General features: G+C 40.7%; 1 protein-coding gene across 3 annotated transcripts in view; it reads right to left on the bottom strand.

Moving 5' to 3' along the window:
* Positions 1-17,815, bottom strand: part of FILIP1 (filamin A interacting protein 1) — a 109,732-nt gene that overhangs the window by 59,189 nt on the left and 32,728 nt on the right. For all 3 annotated transcript variants that reach the window (XM_059835765.1, XM_059835762.1, XM_059835763.1), the window contains one exon: positions 5,957-6,235. In XM_059835765.1, coding sequence (XP_059691748.1) covers positions 5,957-6,229 — 273 coding nt within the window. In that variant the 5' untranslated portion in view covers positions 6,230-6,235. The remainder of the gene's footprint in view (positions 1-5,956; positions 6,236-17,815) is intronic.

The following is a 17,815-nucleotide window of genomic DNA, read 5'->3' as shown; positions in this document are numbered from 1 at the left end:
GAAAAAGAGACAGAGAGAAAAACATCACAACTACAGCTACAGAGTCAAACTCTCTTATATCAATCAGACTGACAGGCGATGAGAAGGCCAAGTAAAGCCATGTCATCAGAGAAAGGGAAATATTAAACCCAATGTAGAAGGCACCAGTGAGCTCTCTCCTACTGCACTGTGTGGCTCTCTCCTACTGCACTGTGTGCAGTTCCAGCTACAGACATTAAGAAGAACCCAGGGTGTAACTGGCGCTGATCAAGGGGTGATAGAAGACAAGGAAAGTCTGTTTTGCTAGAGGAAACTAAAAGGACGTGGCACGGCTAGCACAGCAAAACAAAGGCTCAGAGAGTGTGAGACTGCTATCTACAAACACATCAGCCATTAAACAGTAGGGAGAAAGGTAGGCTTTTCAAAGCATGATCGGTGTATAACACAATTTCATAAAGGTTTAACTAGGCGTAATTACAATTGCACTAGATAGTAAAAGAAATAAATTTGTTAAATGTTAAAGCTTTTTAGTTCTGGAACTATTTTCCAATAGAAGTAGTCAAGGTAAACAACCCACCTAGTCTTAAAACACAGCTTGATAAATTCATGACAAAGGTTGAATGAAGTGCTTGCCTAAAGAATTAGCTGCTGGGACTTGGATTTACAGCAGATCTTCTAGAGTTTTATGTCCAGGATTCTCAAGAAAATGGGTCAGGGAACACATCTGCAGCATGAGGATGAGGAAGTGACAAAAAGTAGAATAGGGAAAAACGTCACAACCAGAGAAATAAAAGAGAAGGGAAAGAAAGCTGAAGAAAGAAGGAAAGTTAGATCTTGGGAAAGAGAACAGAACAGAATGATTATAGAACAGAATATATTAATAAAATATGTAGCTATACAAAAAGGAAAGAAAGTAGAAAAAAGGGAACAGTAAACAATTTTCCTTTCACCCTTTACATTTACAAAGCTTAGTTTTCTGATCGAAAGACAGATGGTAAAATACCAAAATACCTTTAGAAATGTTAGAACGCAACATGTACCCATGTGGGTACCTGTTATTTGAGTTTGTTAAGGAAGAGGATTTCCCTCGTCGCAGGATGTACAGCCACTGGTATCTAAGTGTTTCCCAATGACCTTACCAGAGAGAACAAAACACAGAGCCCTCAGCCACCTCTGCTAACCCTTCCCTGATACACCCAGGTCAAGAAGAAAGTCTTGCAGCCCACTTGACATTGAGCTCCTCCTGGCTCTGTTGGATGAGAGAGCTCCTTCACCCCCACAATCACCCTATTTCAACAATCAGCAACCGGCCCCCCATACCTGCCCCACAGCAACCCCTCCTGCAGCTGATGAAGCCACCAGTGCAATCTGCAGTTTGGTAATCAGTGGCACAAACGCAATTAACCTGCTAACCCCAGTCTTAATCCTGGAATGATGTTTTCACTAGCAACCTCATCAGAGAGACCAAGTCAAACTGGACATGACCAGAAGTGTTGGCTTCAAGTCAGGACCAGAGATACAGGGGGAGCACACCTTGCCATGGGGTGCATTGGCTGCTGCTCCCCAGGCACAGGGAGACATCCTTCCCAGGGAGCTATCGGTCTGACACCTTGTGTGAGCACTCAAATTAGCCATTAAATGCAGTCTTAAATAAATACAGATTAAAGGAAAGGGCTTCTTTGACAGTGGAGTCAATTGGTCTCTTCCCTTGAAGAAGGGATGCTATGCAAATAGGTTTACCTCTGAATATCTGTTACACAGTGTTTCCCTTCAAAAGTCAGCCCAAACCCAGTGTTACATTAGACCATTTGGAAGTCTGAAGACTTTTCAGGAATTGTGGCTTGTGATTAATCTATATCTAACTTGTATTTTAGACATACTGTTCTCCAAGACATCACATTTCACATATTGCCCATCCACATCCTCAGGCCTGCAGCAGAAGAAATGTACAGCTGATACCTTAACACATATTTCATTTACATCCCACACTGCTGCCCAGCTCTGAGGAGCAAAGCTCTGCTCCTCTGCAGTGCCAGGCTCTCAGGAAGCATTTCCCTCTGCCCTAAAGCATGCGAGGGACCTCAACAGGAAAGGGTGACTGAGCTGCAGGGGATGAATGCAATTTCTGCTCTGCAGAAACACAGTAAAACATGGGCTATAAGAAAGGCTTCGAGTGGAAAAGTTGCTCCTATTTGAATTGGTATGAAATATAGGAAACTGTCTCCCAAGCTTAAATTGTCATTTGGCATTAGGCACAGAACCTGGCTAAGAAAGTATTTTTCTTGAAAAACCCAATGATTTGTAGTGGGATGCTGTCTTCTAAAATGGACTTTTATTATTGTGGGGTTTTTTTCCAAACACGCAATAGAAGAATGAATGGTAAACATGTATGAATACTGCTCCTCATTTCCTTTCAGGCCCCTAATCAGGAAATGTTGAAAATCAGTGTCGGTATTGCTGGAGATTAATGGCTGCTGCTCAGAAAGTGTACAGGGAATTTCTGCCAGGACAAATACATAGGCTGTTGGACAAAAATCTGTGAATCACAGGATTATATCACCATTGTAAAGATGCATGCTGCCTGTGTTGCTCTGTAATTAATAATATTCACATGTTGGTTTGACTGAAATCACTGTAACTACCAGGGAAATTAATACTGTGCTTTCATGGTCTGATTTATTCAACTGGTCTTCGAAGTTTTCTTTTCAAATCAGTTTTGCAGTATTTAAAAATTAGAAATTTTTTTTCAGGTATATGAAGAAATCCTTCGTGGATTTTTTGTTCCTGAATATTCAATATGTGTTTAAAGACCATGTAATCACCACTTTTTTATATGAGCAGTGAGATCCCACAAGAGAAAAGACACTATTCAGCTATAAGGCCTTTAAAATCAATTCCTGTCATCAGTTTGTTTGTTTCCCACTCTCCTTCAGAGAGGTTGCACTTAAGAACTCTCCTGCCATGTATATTGGGATACATCTTCATCGCCACAGCTTCTGAATACTTTTTCTCCCCTTTCGTTTTCTTACAAAATAAGGCCTAGGCTATGGTGACCTCAGCTGTTCATGAAAACCTTTCCTTCTTATATTCAGTAAGTGCAGAGAGCCCAGCCAGGAAATCTGACGACAGGCAAAGCTGAGTCCAACTTGGCCCTAGAAGCTATAGCACAGGCAAGTCACCTGAGGTCATTATAATTAAAAAAAAAAAAAGGAAGACATGAACATTACTACCAGGGCATGTCTCCACAGTTTACTGGCACATTCACCTTCAAAATGAAGACCTGGGAGGTCAGGTCCCAAAGTAAGGACTCAAAAGTGATACCAACAGCAACATGGCATGGGTCTACATTTGCTATATTGTTAGATTACTTGAACAGTGAACTAAACACATGAAGCATATGTATTCATTACCAGTTTAGCCTGCTAACCTCATGGTTGTCATGACCAGATTACTTCCTATGGCTGAGATCGCTGTTTGGGGTTTACAAGGCAGTGTCAGCCTGCTCTGCGTTCAGTCGTGCAGACATAAGATCCGTCCTGCTCATTGCTGTCGAGTAAAGAGTCATGGTATTTTATCCCAGTTTTCTCTTCAAAAAAAATCGGATCTCCCTACAGGTACAGCCTGCTGTTATTCTCAAAACAATATCTTCTTACATATGCCTATATAATGTTTGCTTTGCCAGTATTGAAATGGCTTCAAACTAAACCCACAGTCTGATTTGTCAGTCTAAGAAAACGCCAGCCACCCACCAAAGATGTCTGAACAGATCTGAAAATGAAAAGCCACGAAATGACTCAGTGCATTAGGTCACTGTGACAGTCAGGAGGTAATACCAGAGTATTTACTTTGGCTGGAGTCTCCCTTGGCTCATCTTCATTTGTAGCATCAAAGCCAGGCTCTCATCTCAAGCCAAAGTGCTGTAGCTTGCCCACTTCAGTAATGGTTCAACACAGGTACCAGGTAAATAACTAACTCAAATGGCGGGGGGTTAAATGAAATTAAAAACTCCTATGGATTGAAAAGAATAATGATTCTCTTCCCTGCCTGGCCGTAGGGAGCAGAAGAACAGACCCACTCTACAGCTACCAATGTGGTTGTCCTCACAATCCTCCCGTGATGCCAGGAAACTTTAGCAATGCCTAAGCATCTCTGTGGGGTCTGTACGTATGAATATCCCTAAAAGTATTGTCCAGGGCAATGGGAGTGTCATCTTGGTGAGGAATTTCAACCCATATTGCAGTGCAGATGGCAGCTGTCCCCACCATCACCATCCCCACAGGGATAATGAGAACATGGGCAGTCCTTTAAAGGTTGTGTAACTCCCCTACGAAGTAAAAGACTATGGTGAAGAACCACATTTCCGTGTATTGAACAGGAAAATTACTCAGAGATAAAAATAAAGACTGCATTTATTGCCACCCAGGAAGCATTAGTGACTTTCTTTGCCTCCCCTTTCCCGACCACAAAGGTGACTTCAGGGTAAATCTTTCTGAACAACACGAGCATGATACATTTCTAATGAGGTTTGGCTCTTTTCACCACTGAAGCTGCATGCTAGCTCCATCTTTTAGGAAATGACATATACAAGTTTTTGTATAAAGTAAAATGAAGCAGTATAAATGTGGATACTGTTCTGTAATGATAAAAGGGTTTTTTCCTTTGCAAAATTGCATTCAACAATCTTTCTAGCTTATTTCCCCAGTTCTTCTCTGCAAAATGACTGTTCTCTGTCTTTGTGACAAAATTACTTGCTTTGAATGCATATTTCCTGAAACTTGAAAGTACCTTCTGACAAACTGAAGGTGAATTATGTACGGGAAGAGTGATACTTAATAAAATGAAATCTCAGCGTTGTGGTAATGGTGCAACTCAGGTGACTCATATAGCAAAGAAATTAACCAATCAGTTCCAAAACAATTGCTTCTCTTAATCAGATAAAGTGGTAACAAGTCCAAAATTAAAGTTAAAATGTTATGAATGTGGGTTTCAGGGGAAAAGTAAAGCCTTATATGAAATGCTAAATAATGATGGTTAACTCGAATAAAGGGTTTGAGGCATAAAATATTTTCACACAGGTTGGGCAGGTTTTTTCTGCTTGTCCATGGATTCAGTGAAAAATATCATTAAAGTGCAAACAAAAGAATGTATAAATTTGGCAAGCAGTCCTACCACAAATAGGGAGAAATTTTGAAAAGTCAGAAGTCTTCGTATTGGCTTTTTGAAATACCATGTTTCAGTTCTTTATTTTGAAATCGTATTTTCCCTGAAGGCTGAGACTCCTGAGAGCTCAGTGATTTATTAGGAATTAAAAGAATCCTCAAAACTGGATGAAAGTTTGGGGTATGTAAGTAAAGCACAAAATCAGATTGTCTGCCATCATAGACTTACTACTGGGCTGAATAAACATGCAAATCAGGACAACTGAGAAAACTTTCAAGCGAGCACTACTCCAAGAAATAAAACTAACGGGCCTCTGCAAGGCAGGGAATGTGCAGAGTGCTGGAGGCCAGGCGGGACATGGAGAGCTTTGGCTGGGCCCTGAGCAACATTTGAATATGCAGAAGGTCCAGGGGCCATCTTAAGTCCTTTTTTCAGTATGACTTGCAGATTCGCCCCTTGAATATTTGCATTGAAGATTATAATTACACTCACTGTATTTGCTTGCCTTTTTCCAAACTGATTTCCCTGTGATTGTTTTCTGCCTCTTTCTAAGTGTTCAAGACCTTCAGATCCCCCTTTCTTTGTCAGTTCTGACAGGTGTTTATAATTTCGATGCTTTGGTAGCTGCAGATAGAGGTGGTAAATAAAGCAGTACTTAAAACTGTGACTATCCTGTTGAACACCAGCTACCACTGCTCTCTCCTTATGGTCCTTTGCCTTAAACTTGCATGTCGCTGTCAGCTGAGCCCTGTGCATCTTGGACAACCTAAAAATAAATAGATACATAGAAAATATAGAAAAAAAATGTTTAATTTACCTGCAGTTCTCCTTCCATTATACTGAGGAGTTTTATCAAGTCCTCTTTAGAAAGCTCTATGGACTTCTTGTTCTTTCGTTCAGTAGGTCCAGGTGATTTTGAGTGCCGTTTGACAGTTGCTGAAACCATGACCTCATCTTCCTTCCGATGAGGTTTGTTCTTTTTCTTGGCATCCTCCTGAAGTTTTTCATTTTCTGCATGGCTGATGACAGGCTTGGAACTGGAGAAGTGCCCGTTAGACGAGCTTTCTCCACCTTGGTTTCGGGATCTCATCCCTACCTAGAAAGAAACAAACATAAAGATGCATTTATAAGCAAAATTACTTACAAAAAACTGCAGTGGAAATACTGCCTTTTGGAAGAACAACAATCTTCTAAAAACTGAAAAATACTGTCATGCTCAAGTGACAGCGGTAGAAAGCTCAACCATTTCAACAACTCTGTGTGTGGTAGACAGTGAATCCAGGGCATTAATTATAAATTTAATAGAGTCCTAAAGTAGGAGTAACCATCTTTTTCAGCATGCCAGGATGTTGATATGAGTTTAAATGTATGGAACTTAAAAGTGATGCAGGAAAATGATAAAGAACGTTTTCCAATGTTCCCTTTCCTTCAGTCAACATTTTGATCATTCACAATTCGTCACTACAAAACAAATCAGGTTGTTAAGTAGATCCTATTTTAATATGAGGTTTACTTGAGAGACAGGAATGCAATTAAATTTTAGAAAAGTATATTCCTTGAGTATAAATTCTCTATGAGAGTGAAGTGACAATGCATGACAAACAAAGGTCACTCTATAGTTTACCTGAGTGAAGCCATGGTTTTATTCCTGGTAACCAAGAAAAATGGGGAATGCAGACTAAATCAAGTGGCAAACTCCATCTTAAGCTAAATACTGCACAAGTTTATTAGACAGTAAGTGCCACAAAGGAAAGTTGAAAAGAAGTTTGAAAAAAGAGAACAGAGGGCATAGAATCACTAAGAGGTAAACAGGCAAGATCAATGCAGTCCTTCCAGAAGATTCAGGGCTTCTCCAAAATGTCAGGTCGTGGTCATCGAATGCTCACATCTCTGCCCTCTTAAGCACCTACACTGCACTCTTAGACTATGTCTATCCTAGGAAATTAAACAGTGACAGCAAATGTTCCTGAGGTCTGGCAGGTGACCTACTGTATTGCTAAATTTTAGCACACTCCTTGGCACACTTCTTGTCCAGGCAAACTACCACTCTCCCAATCAGTTCCTGGGCGCAATTCAGGAATTAACCCAGGCCAGGTCCAGAGGCAGCCACCCTCTTCTGGAATAGAAGAGAGTTTAGTAGTATGAGCATGGCTGGATTGTGCTATTTGACCCCAGGAACAGAATGGGGGCCCTGGGACTGTTTAGTTTACAAGTAACATAGCCTTGGTGCCACACAAAACATAGGTGTGAAAATCATCCTTCCTGTGTGTCCTCCTCATCAAACAACAGTCTTCTCTGATTCCCTCCATTCAGCAATATCAAATTAAACCACTTGCCCTTATCTTAAAATCTTTTCCCAGTTCTCTTTCTTACCCATCAGCCCTTTTCAAGTTGTCATCCAAACAACACATTCAAATAAAATTAGCTTAATCTGCCTGTCTGTCGTCTTCTCCTATGAACATCTCTCTCCTTTCTTCCCCCTTGACCCTGCAGATTGGCCAGGGAGGTCACTAGCCTTTAAAATCTCATTTACCCTATAAGGTGTGGTCCTGTGTCACTGATTAACAATGGCACAGAAGACAAGATGGGTTCATCAGTGTGTATTTCATTACTTACCATTATTAACAGATGTGCATAGGATACTCAGACATGTTTATATGTGGACTCATATTGCTATCCTGTCACCTTGCCATCCTGTCACCTTCCTATGTTATGTTGAAGTAGTTCTTCATAATTATTTTCAGTGTTTAACTGTAGAAGACCTTGATTGTTATTTGTAATCATGGTATTTGTCATACACAATACAAAGGCAATAGTGAATTTAGGCTTGGTTCAGGGCCAAACTCAGGTGTAAAAAGTAAGTTGGTCTCCTAAAAATTAGATATTCTTCATCCTGCTTGAAACTGCTTGTATAACAGACAAGGGAAACCATCAGGAGTTTATGTATGTTGCCTCACTCCAATTTACTTTTGTATATGGTCATATTTTCAGGTACCTTAACTTTTTACTTAAATCCAGTTTACCCAAGATAGTCTAAGAATACTAGAAAGCAAGGTCTGCACAGAGGCATATCTTGCCTTAGATCAACTACAATGTGAACAAACAGACTGAAGAAAGCTGAAGAAGGATCTGTATGTCTGAAACTTGCCCAGTTTTTATATCAGTAGATCTAATGAATAATACTCCACTGCTTCCAAATCTTTCCTCTCACTTAAATTCATCTCTGGATTTAGTTTGCAGCTTGTTCATTAGTCAAACAGATGCTTCTCAACATCGCTAACATCACACACTTTTCTGATAAGGATCTCAGAGCAGCAGTTCACTAGGGATGGGGCAAAACCTAAAATACATTGACTAATCAGCTTGGCTAATGTTACGCTGGGCCTGCTATGGCTTGCTACTTACTTGACTCAGGCCAGTGTTATAAATGTCTTGCTTACATTAGCCTTGCATTTTGGTAGTTTCACACTCAGCAGGAAGATCGTCTTTTTATTATCATTGGTTACTTGTGTCTTAACTTCATTAATTCAGTGGAATTCGTCCAGCAGCATAAACGGGGAGAGAATTAGACCCAATGTTTTCGAGTGAGAGAGTTTCACAATGAGATTCCTTACATTGTAGGTCTGCTCCTATCCAAATAATATGTGATACAGGTATACAATGGCCTTCAACTTCCTGAATGCTTATGCAGTGTGTTTTTCATCAAACAGTTTGGATTAAACACATGAATTACGCTTTCTAAAAACAGATCTCCATTATAAGCATGAACAATACCTGAGAACCTCAGGAAATCTTTTAGGTCTCAGGTTTGTAATGGAAAAATAAACATTGTACTATGTTTCCTCTCAGATAGGGCTTTTCAATTTGTTTAACTTTAATGGGCTTTAAACTTTCCAACCATGCTTCCTCTCAGGAGAGAGCACTTGGGATTCAATCTGTCTCTATTTTCTGAGTGTTTCCTTCTGAGTTCCTGTGGGTCACAGCCTCCAGCCACTTTCATCTCTAAACCAAACCTATTTTTCATGGCTTAAAGTGAATGGCTTCATGGCTCTAGAACATCCTACATGTTTTAAGAATAAATATTGCAAGTCTGTCTTACATATGTTTTCCGCTGGAAAACAGATTACTACATTACAGTCTATTCTGCTTAGTAACATGCTGTGTTAGTGATTTCTCCATAGTAAGATGACTCAACTGTTAGACCTGAAGGTGCACAATTATTTTTAAATTTAACTCATGACTAGTTGAGACACATCATCCACCTCAAGCATTGCATAATCAACCAGATGCACTTGGCTGGATATGTTAGACTTCATGAAAGGTGGTGTGTCACCCTGTCACATCATAACTCAAGACAGCCACTTTGATCCATCGGTCCCTGTGAGAGCTGAGAGAACAATTCATGAAGCCATGTAAAGACTGAGTAGTTGACTATAGGTTTATAAGCATGCTAACAGAGAAGTTAGGAATGAATATTTAAAGTGTCCTTTTACTTGGTGTAAATTCAATATAGGTCCACAAAGGACAGATGCAAATTTATTTTTTTTTTAAATTCATTAATACAGCAGCAGAGCAGCTTAACCAATTGATCTGGAGTTTTGTATCAACTAGCTAATTAGAATATGATTGTCACTAAAGGAAGTCAAACTTGGCCTTTTTTAAAATTTCTTTAGCACTTGTGGATTTATTTTGCAGCAAGTCTTACATCACAGTAAGCGTGGCAGACAGTCTGTCACTCTCGGGGACATTGCCCCTAACAGCATTTCTTGGTGTAAAAGTCTGCCAAAATCAGCGTAACGCTAACACCTACTCTATCTTCACTTACGATGTTGATACTTTTCCAACATGTTACCCAAATGCAAAGGTGTTGTATGCTGAAGCGAGAGATGCAGATGAAGTCAAGCTTAAATGTGACAGAAAGGGCCAAAGTTTTGATATTCACGCTGTAATTTCCAAGGAGTTCAAGGGCCAAAATCAATGGCATGATCCAGCTGTTGTGCAGTGCTCTAGGAATACAAAGCAGCTGTAAGGATGACTGAGTTTTAATTAGAGCAGCATGAAGTAGCCAGAACATACCAGTGATCTTGGCTGAAATACTGTGTGCTGGAAAGGAGTGCTTAGTATTATCATTTTGGACATCTGTCTGTGTTTCTGATGGCATCATGATAAAGAAGAAAAGTTTGTGACCAGTTGCACGACATTATTTTGGTATGCAAATAGCAAATCCCAAAACTTTGCCTATCTGTTGTTTCACCAAGATTCCAAAACTGATTCTGGGGACACTGCCAGTCTAACACTGGTAATAAATGTCCTCCTGCTGTCCGCCCTGATCACGTCTCTGTATCTTCCAGCATTCCTGATCTGGGGAAGGGATTGTGTTCCCTGAAGAAATAGCTGGTATGATTTATGATGACTTCAGCATTTAATATTTAACTCTACTGGTTTTTTTCCACCCCACATCATATTGCATATTAAACTGGAAACCTTTCCTAACAGTCTCCAGTCAAACAAGAAGCCTTTATATGATCAGTCACCTTGATTTCGACATTTATTGGCTACTCATTTCAATATGTGCTCACAGCATTGGTACTTGGCATGGGAACTCTTCAGCCTCTCCTCTCTTTCACTCGTTTGTTAAGCTTTAAGCACAAAGGACAAATGCTATGATTATTTACTTGAGTCTGTATTGTTGTTCTGGGCACGGGTCCTTCAGTTTTCACAAGTTAGCAATCCACACAAGATTTTATGAAATAACCTTTATGTTAGTTTTACTGACATCAGGAGGAAATCTGTGAGGAATTTGCTGAGTAGGATGTCAGGAGAGGACAGGCTGCATGTTGTTCCAAACCTTTCCCCCATCGACAGCAATTTGTTCTCCCTATAGCTCTTGAAATGACAGGTTAGATCAGGCTCCATTACTAGTGGTATTAGAATCAGATAATGCAAAAGGGTTCTTTGAACTTAACGTGTAGTCCCTCCTGCTAATTGGACATGCTGATTTTGGCTCCGCAGTGCTTTCCCTTAAAATAATAATAATAATAATAATAATAATAATAATAATAATAATAATGATGATGATGATGATGATGATGATGATGTTATAATACACACACACACACACAAAAAGTTGACTTACAGCCATGATATGGTTGTTGCCTTTGGCTATAAATCTGTAGTCTGGAGTTCAGTTGCAGATCTAACAGATTAAGATATCACATGAAAGTGCTGGGTTTCTGACAGGCTAACAATGTATTGTAGAGTTGGTGCAATTGGGTTATTAGTAAGCCAAAGCTGGAATTGTTTCTCAGCTGTGGCTTTGGGAACTGTATGCTGGGAAACTGTACCTTTCAGAGGCTTTGCTGCGCAGGCGTTTGGAGTGGGGCAAAGTGCTGTGCAGAAGCACCTGGTACACAGGGCAGATTGCTGAGAACTCAGGCACAATGTATAGCACCAAGAGTGAAAAATAAGTCAAAATATACTCCAAATTGAGACCATATCATCTAATACCTCCATCAGATCTGAAATAACCCATAAATGAGGAGGAGAGCTGGAAAAATGTTTAAATAGTATCAGTCTGTATCTGCAAGTAGAAGGTACCAACAAAAAAAACACCAAACAAAAATACAAAAAAAGATGACACCTTCTCAGATGTCAGGAAGAGAGGAAGATAGGGACACCAAACTGACCTTGTTGGCTTAGAAGCCCTCAGTGAGGACCACCCTAGAAAGGAATGGACGGCTTTAGCCCCAAGGGATCCAGCTACATGGCCTCAGTGGTGTGGTTTTCACAAGACAAACATGTAGAGATGCAACTGTTCACACCACCTCAGAGACTGATTACAATTGTTAGTTTTATTATTAGTTATTCCAGGCTGTTTTCCTGGACTCTGCAAATGTTCATTATTATTGTTTTGTCTGACTTGAAGAAATAAGAAGGAATCACGCTACCAAGAGGTTGTCATAGTACCAGGTAGGAACTGATGGCTGCATTATGCAGAGGCGCATGCTGATCAATGCTGCCCAGTTGGACTTGGACGCCGCATGAAGCAGACATGTATCAGACTCTGGACTGTGCAATAGCCGAACAACACCGTGCCAAGGGAATGCAGAACTCATTCTTGGTTTTGCTTTTGCAGATGACTCCAGTGTTTGTTTCAGTCATGCTGGTCAGAGGAGAGTGTTAAACTAAATTACTAATACAATGAAGAATGGAATAAATATCTACCCTTAGCAATTCTGGAGTTTCCTGAATTTCTAAACATTCATGCCTAGACGACTAATCCATTGTGCTCTCTAACCCTCCCCCAGTCTCTTGCCCTCATATGCATCATGACTTATCTGCAAAACAAAATAAGAAAAGGTCTTTGTTCCTTCTGACAGTATTATACATTATCCATGTGCTTTTGTGAGAGCACGTGTTAGCTGCTTGCCCTTGTTGTTGGAGTATTGGCATGGAGGTATGGATACTTTATGAATCAGGACAATTCTCTACTCAGTAAACAGCTTGAATAACCAAGCCACAGGGCTTTAATTCTTATACAGACTAGGAAAGAACTTATGGCTACTCTAGCTACATAGCACTACTGCTGCCATTCAATTCACCTGGCCTCCTTGTTGCGCTGGAAAAGCACTTGTCATACAGGTGTTAGGAGGAGCAGCGCCCAAGCACATGTGCTGAGCCTCATGCACTGAAGAAGAAATGTTGATGTCATCCTGTTGATTCTGCTTCCGTAGTGGGATTTGCACCACCTGCATTGGGAGTGCTGCTCTTTGGGCTCCCTCTGGCCCTGTAAGCCCTTTGCCAGATGCAGCAGACTGGGTTGCACCCGCTGCCTGCACTCCAGTGAGGGGGAGAGGCCATGGCATTGCTCAGAGGAGCCCATGCAGGAAGGAGATACTGCCCTGTGGCAGACGGATGTCATGGTGTCTCCCTCATTTTGTCATACCGTACATGGAGTCTCATCAAAGAGTCTTTTTAATTATGAGAAAGAAGGAGAATTTGTCCCTGTTAAGGGTACCTGACAAAAATGCAGTGACTGTTTTGGATGCAGGACACAGATTATTTTCTTCTATCAAGTCACAGCTATCTCATTATTTCCTAATCTACTTTGGTGAACAGAAATTTCCTTTTTATCCTACTTTCAAATAGTGTAAAAAAGTAGCAAAGTTATAGCAGACACACTTGTTGAGGTACAGCGTGAGAATCAGAAAAGCCTTTTTGCTTTATCAAAGATTTATTTTATAGCTTCTAAAATTGATTCTTACAACAGTGGAGCATAGTAGCACATGGATTATATTCACCAAGGATTATATCAAGAATAGTTCTTTTGCTTGAAAAAAGAAATAAGAGGAATAAGCATAAATGTATTCTCAAGAAGAAAAGAAAAAGATTTAAAAGATTTCTGAAAGTTCCATATCCAGGTGCCATTCTGAATAGGTATAATCTGTGTGAAAGCAGAAAAGGATTTCACAAAACTAAAACAGGAAACCCAGTCATCACTAAGGCAGATTTATACCACTTTAACACCGTTTTCTTAATTCCAAGATAAACTCTTCTCTGGCTAAATTATGGCACAGATTTACAAAGAACAGAGTTTATGCTGGTATAATTCCATTAATTTTGTCATTTTCAGGAAAACTTGTGGTTTCAGCTGGAATACTTTTACTTGAGTAATGCATGCTGACCAACTAAGGAGTAAAATAGACTTGTTTCACAAAGATTCATGTTTCCCAGGCTTCATCTGGAAAAACATCTTGGATGCATGAGGCATGAGGAATGATAAGCTATTAGATCATCATTCAGTCAAAAAAATAATTTTTTATATATCACTCTGCCCGTGTATTGATTACTGTGCTTCCCAGCTGCCAGAAAGTACAAACAGGAGTCATAGAGAAGAGACAGCTCAAGTAGCTGACACCACTAGACAAACATGCTGCTAGGTCTGATGAGGGTTTAGATATTTTTTCTCCGGAGTGGCTATGTGGCTGAAAGGGACTGGCCAGGAGCAAGGGAGGTGGCAACAGTGCTAGCTGCCTGCGGTGCAGCCTTTCTAGCACGTTTCAGCTGAGCTGGGAGACATGGGAGTAGGTTGGTTCCTACTCATCCCTCTTCCCAGCCTGTTTCCAGCCCACTGGAGTGTGCTGTGTCCAGGACTACTTCTGATTTGAAGGAAAAGCACGGATCCTTGGAGGAAAGAAATGCCCCTGCTTCCTGGGGCTGTGTACCTTGCACCCAGCTGATGGAGCTTGTCTCGAGACACAGCCACTCTTTGAGGGCTGGATGAGCACTGTGCCCTGTCAAGATTCTTCACATACTGTTTTACAGCTTTCTGCCCTTTTGAGTAATGCCATTTCAATTGAAATCCAAACTGTGAACTTCACATGAAGATAAAGCTAGCAATGTCACCATTAGTTTCAGTCCAAACCCACTAAACATTTGTTTTATCACCTGACAGCCAGAACGTGCCTGGAAAATGGTAAGAGAGGTGATGCAGATTAGCTGGCCTACCAAAGATTTTTCACTCCTGCAGATGGGTAATCTTTGGTGTTAGGTAAGCATTAGTCATTTCTTTTTGTTGACAGCATAGAACCAAGCTGATAACCTGCCAGATCAAATATACTGTGGACTTACGAACCACGCTATATCTCTCGTAAGTAGTTTCTAAAGACCACTGTTCCTATAACAATGCATTTTCTGCTTCTAAGATGGCAGGAAACTGCTGAAAGCAGCAATAGATGGGAGCAGGCTGATAATCATCACAGCTCTTGCCTCCGAGTCCCTTATCTCTATACTTACAATGACCAACCAAAAAACCTAAAACTGATATATCGCTGAGGGAACACAGCATGGAAAGTAAAATAATTCTGTGGTCCTTGCAATCCTACTTTAACCTAGGAATGAGCCATGGGGCAAATAGGGAACGCAATTAGGAAATGAAGAAACTAACTTCTATTAGCTTTCTACAAAATCTATTTAAACTTTTCACTTTAAAATTATTTTTTATTTCAGAATTAACTGGATTTTAACAAGTGTGAGACAAGACAAAAAGCTAAATATCCGAAAAGCAAACCTCAAGCTTTGGGTCGAGGGGAATAGTTTGTTGTCTCTTGCTGACCAGATGTGAATCATGAATCCCGTATTCTTTTCAGTAGCCATGATTTGCACAGCTCTGATTTTGCTGAAACCAGTAAACATTTTACATTTGACTAATTTATCCTTCTTTTGTTTTATAAAAATAACAAAAAATAATCGTGATGTAGATACCCTTACAGATTTTACAGCAAGGGGAAAAAAATTATACAGAGGACCTGTATCTTCTACAAATACTGTCTCCAAGAGACAACAGTGTAAAAACACATCTGCAGCATCTCAAATTTCAGCTGTCAACCAAAGCAGGGAGCAAGTTCCAAATCTCTCTCAGTGACTCCTTTGTAGGAAGTTTCAGTTGTTGATAGACACAGAGTACCAGCTTGCACATGAATGCCTGGTCGTTTGGTGAGAGGTGAATTTAACACCCTCTGTTAGACTGGGCTGCCTTCCACCTCTCAAAAGGTTCCTCCTCTGTCACGTTTAACTGGTTGCAAAGCAAGGAGTTAAAAATAGTCTCTGATACTGAACCTGCCCTTGAGTTTCACTATCAATTTTGGTGGTTTTACAATAATGTTTTTCCCGTTGGAAAAAAAAAAAAAAAGGAAATCTCTGGCTACATATATACTGGAGATTAACCATGTCCAGGACTGCTCTCTGACTGTGAGGCCAGCTGTCCTGGAAAATCCTTCAGGCTCTTAAGCCCTCTTAGCATCCATAACATGCTGGCTGCATCCACACTGCCCACTGGGAATTGCTCCTAGCCCATGCTGACGCCCAAAATATGCTCTCAATAGTTTGGGAGGGTGTTAAGTGGCCTGGCCAAAAGTGTGCCAGGGACCACTCCAACAGTTTAATAAGAGTACAGACATTCACCTTCCAGTATCTGTGCTCATGCGCTGACACTGTTTAATTTACAGCCCTTCCTTTCCACAGCCTGCTCCTTTACAAACAAAGGAAATGGAAAACTAATCAGCCATGCAAAGGGAAAGTGCAACTCACCATAAATACACAGTCTGCAGAGAGAAAATAAGCAGAGGGTGGTGGGAAAACCGAAAAGAATCAGTATTTTCTCAAGTAAGTTAGGTCAAGGCATGCAGAAGTATATTACTTATTCCAGAGGCGTATTTTTAAGTTGCTTCTGAAGGATGGGCTGGAGATAGAGCAGTTCAGCAGGGGTCAGGAAGAGACAGGGCAGCTGAAGCAGAGAGAGATTGCACAACATCCCCACTTCACACCAGGCTGCTTCTGGCTTTTACTGGGCTCTGTGGCACAAACTTTGAGCTCTTCTGCTTCATGTCACTGATAAGAGGACTAGCACTTCGAGGCTCCAGAGTGGCCCTTGCATTATTCAAAGCCCTGGCCTTCACTTGTCATTACTATTTGAAAAGAGGTAAAAGGAAAGGAGAGTCTTACTTCATTCCTGGCAGTGCCAGCCCAGTAACTGTCATTATTTCCCAGCGATCCTGCAGGCTTTCCACTGACTTCAGAACTTGTGGCAAAAAAAGTAAATAAGTAAATGTCAGCCTAACTGATTTAAATAATACCAATGCCTCTTGCTGACAGGGAGCAGCACAAAAACCTGTGGATACCTCACCTGGGCATTGAAAATTGCCTCATCCACTTTAATAGCTTTCATTTATAGAAACCATATTTACATGCCTCTTCTAATGTCTTGGTTTCAAAATCCCTAGCCAATTTCGTCACTTGAAAAGAATGAAGAGTTATCCTGCATCTACAGGTTGAGCTGGTTTTGATCGTTTTTGAACAGCCTGTCAATGTTAATCTGCTCAAATCTTCACCTGGCTTTTTAGTTCAGAGCAAAAAGTCAGGCTAAGCTGAAAACACAGCATAGCTACTTTGAGTAGGGAAGGAAGAGAGAGGGAAGAAGCAAATCAATATCTCTGCATGGGCTTGGTCTCGCATTAACATAGCTAAAATTACCTGCTGCCAGATTCAAGTTGCTTTAATGTCTGTGACTTGTTAAAATCCAATTTCAACAGGCATAAAATCTAAGTGAATTGTGTTTGTCTCGTTGCAACTAGCCAAACACTCTACCTTACTTAACTTTTTAAAAAGGTTGAATTTTCTTTTTTTTCCACTAGGATAGAGTAAAAATTTCTTAGCTGCTTTTCTTAGAAAGTAATTTCAGTTCAGAGCCATGGAAAGATATTAAAAAGAGCTCCTACAAATGGAGTGGGTGTTTTACAAGCCTACATGAAGATAAAATCATCTGCACTGGCACAAATTCACACTGCTCAGCTTTAAGTATCTCACTTGTGTGACTGAGCTAGGAGTTTAGGTTTCATCCGTAATCTGCAGTGTCTTTGAAATGGAGCCCGAGCTCTCTGAGGCTATGTTAAGACTTCAGGCCTGCCCTTGTCCTCAGTCATGCAGCTCCAGTGACCACTGCTGAAGCCCGCTATGGCTCCTGTCTATCAAGGAAAGCACCTCCCGATTTTCTTTCCATGGAAAAAGGTGCTGGGCAGAGGGCGGTGTTGCTCCAGCCTCCCTTCGAGAGGACATGGCTGGAGGACACCCCTGCATCCTGCCCCTGGGATGTGCTGGGAGGTCTCAGTTTTGCCCCTCT

This window comes from Gavia stellata, chromosome 2 (genome assembly GCF_030936135.1).
Source record: "Gavia stellata isolate bGavSte3 chromosome 2, bGavSte3.hap2, whole genome shotgun sequence".
In the NCBI taxonomy this organism is placed as follows: domain Eukaryota; kingdom Metazoa; phylum Chordata; class Aves; order Gaviiformes; family Gaviidae; genus Gavia; species Gavia stellata.
The sequence above is the reverse complement of the archived record's forward strand: the minus strand, read 5'-3'. Positions and strand labels throughout refer to the sequence as shown.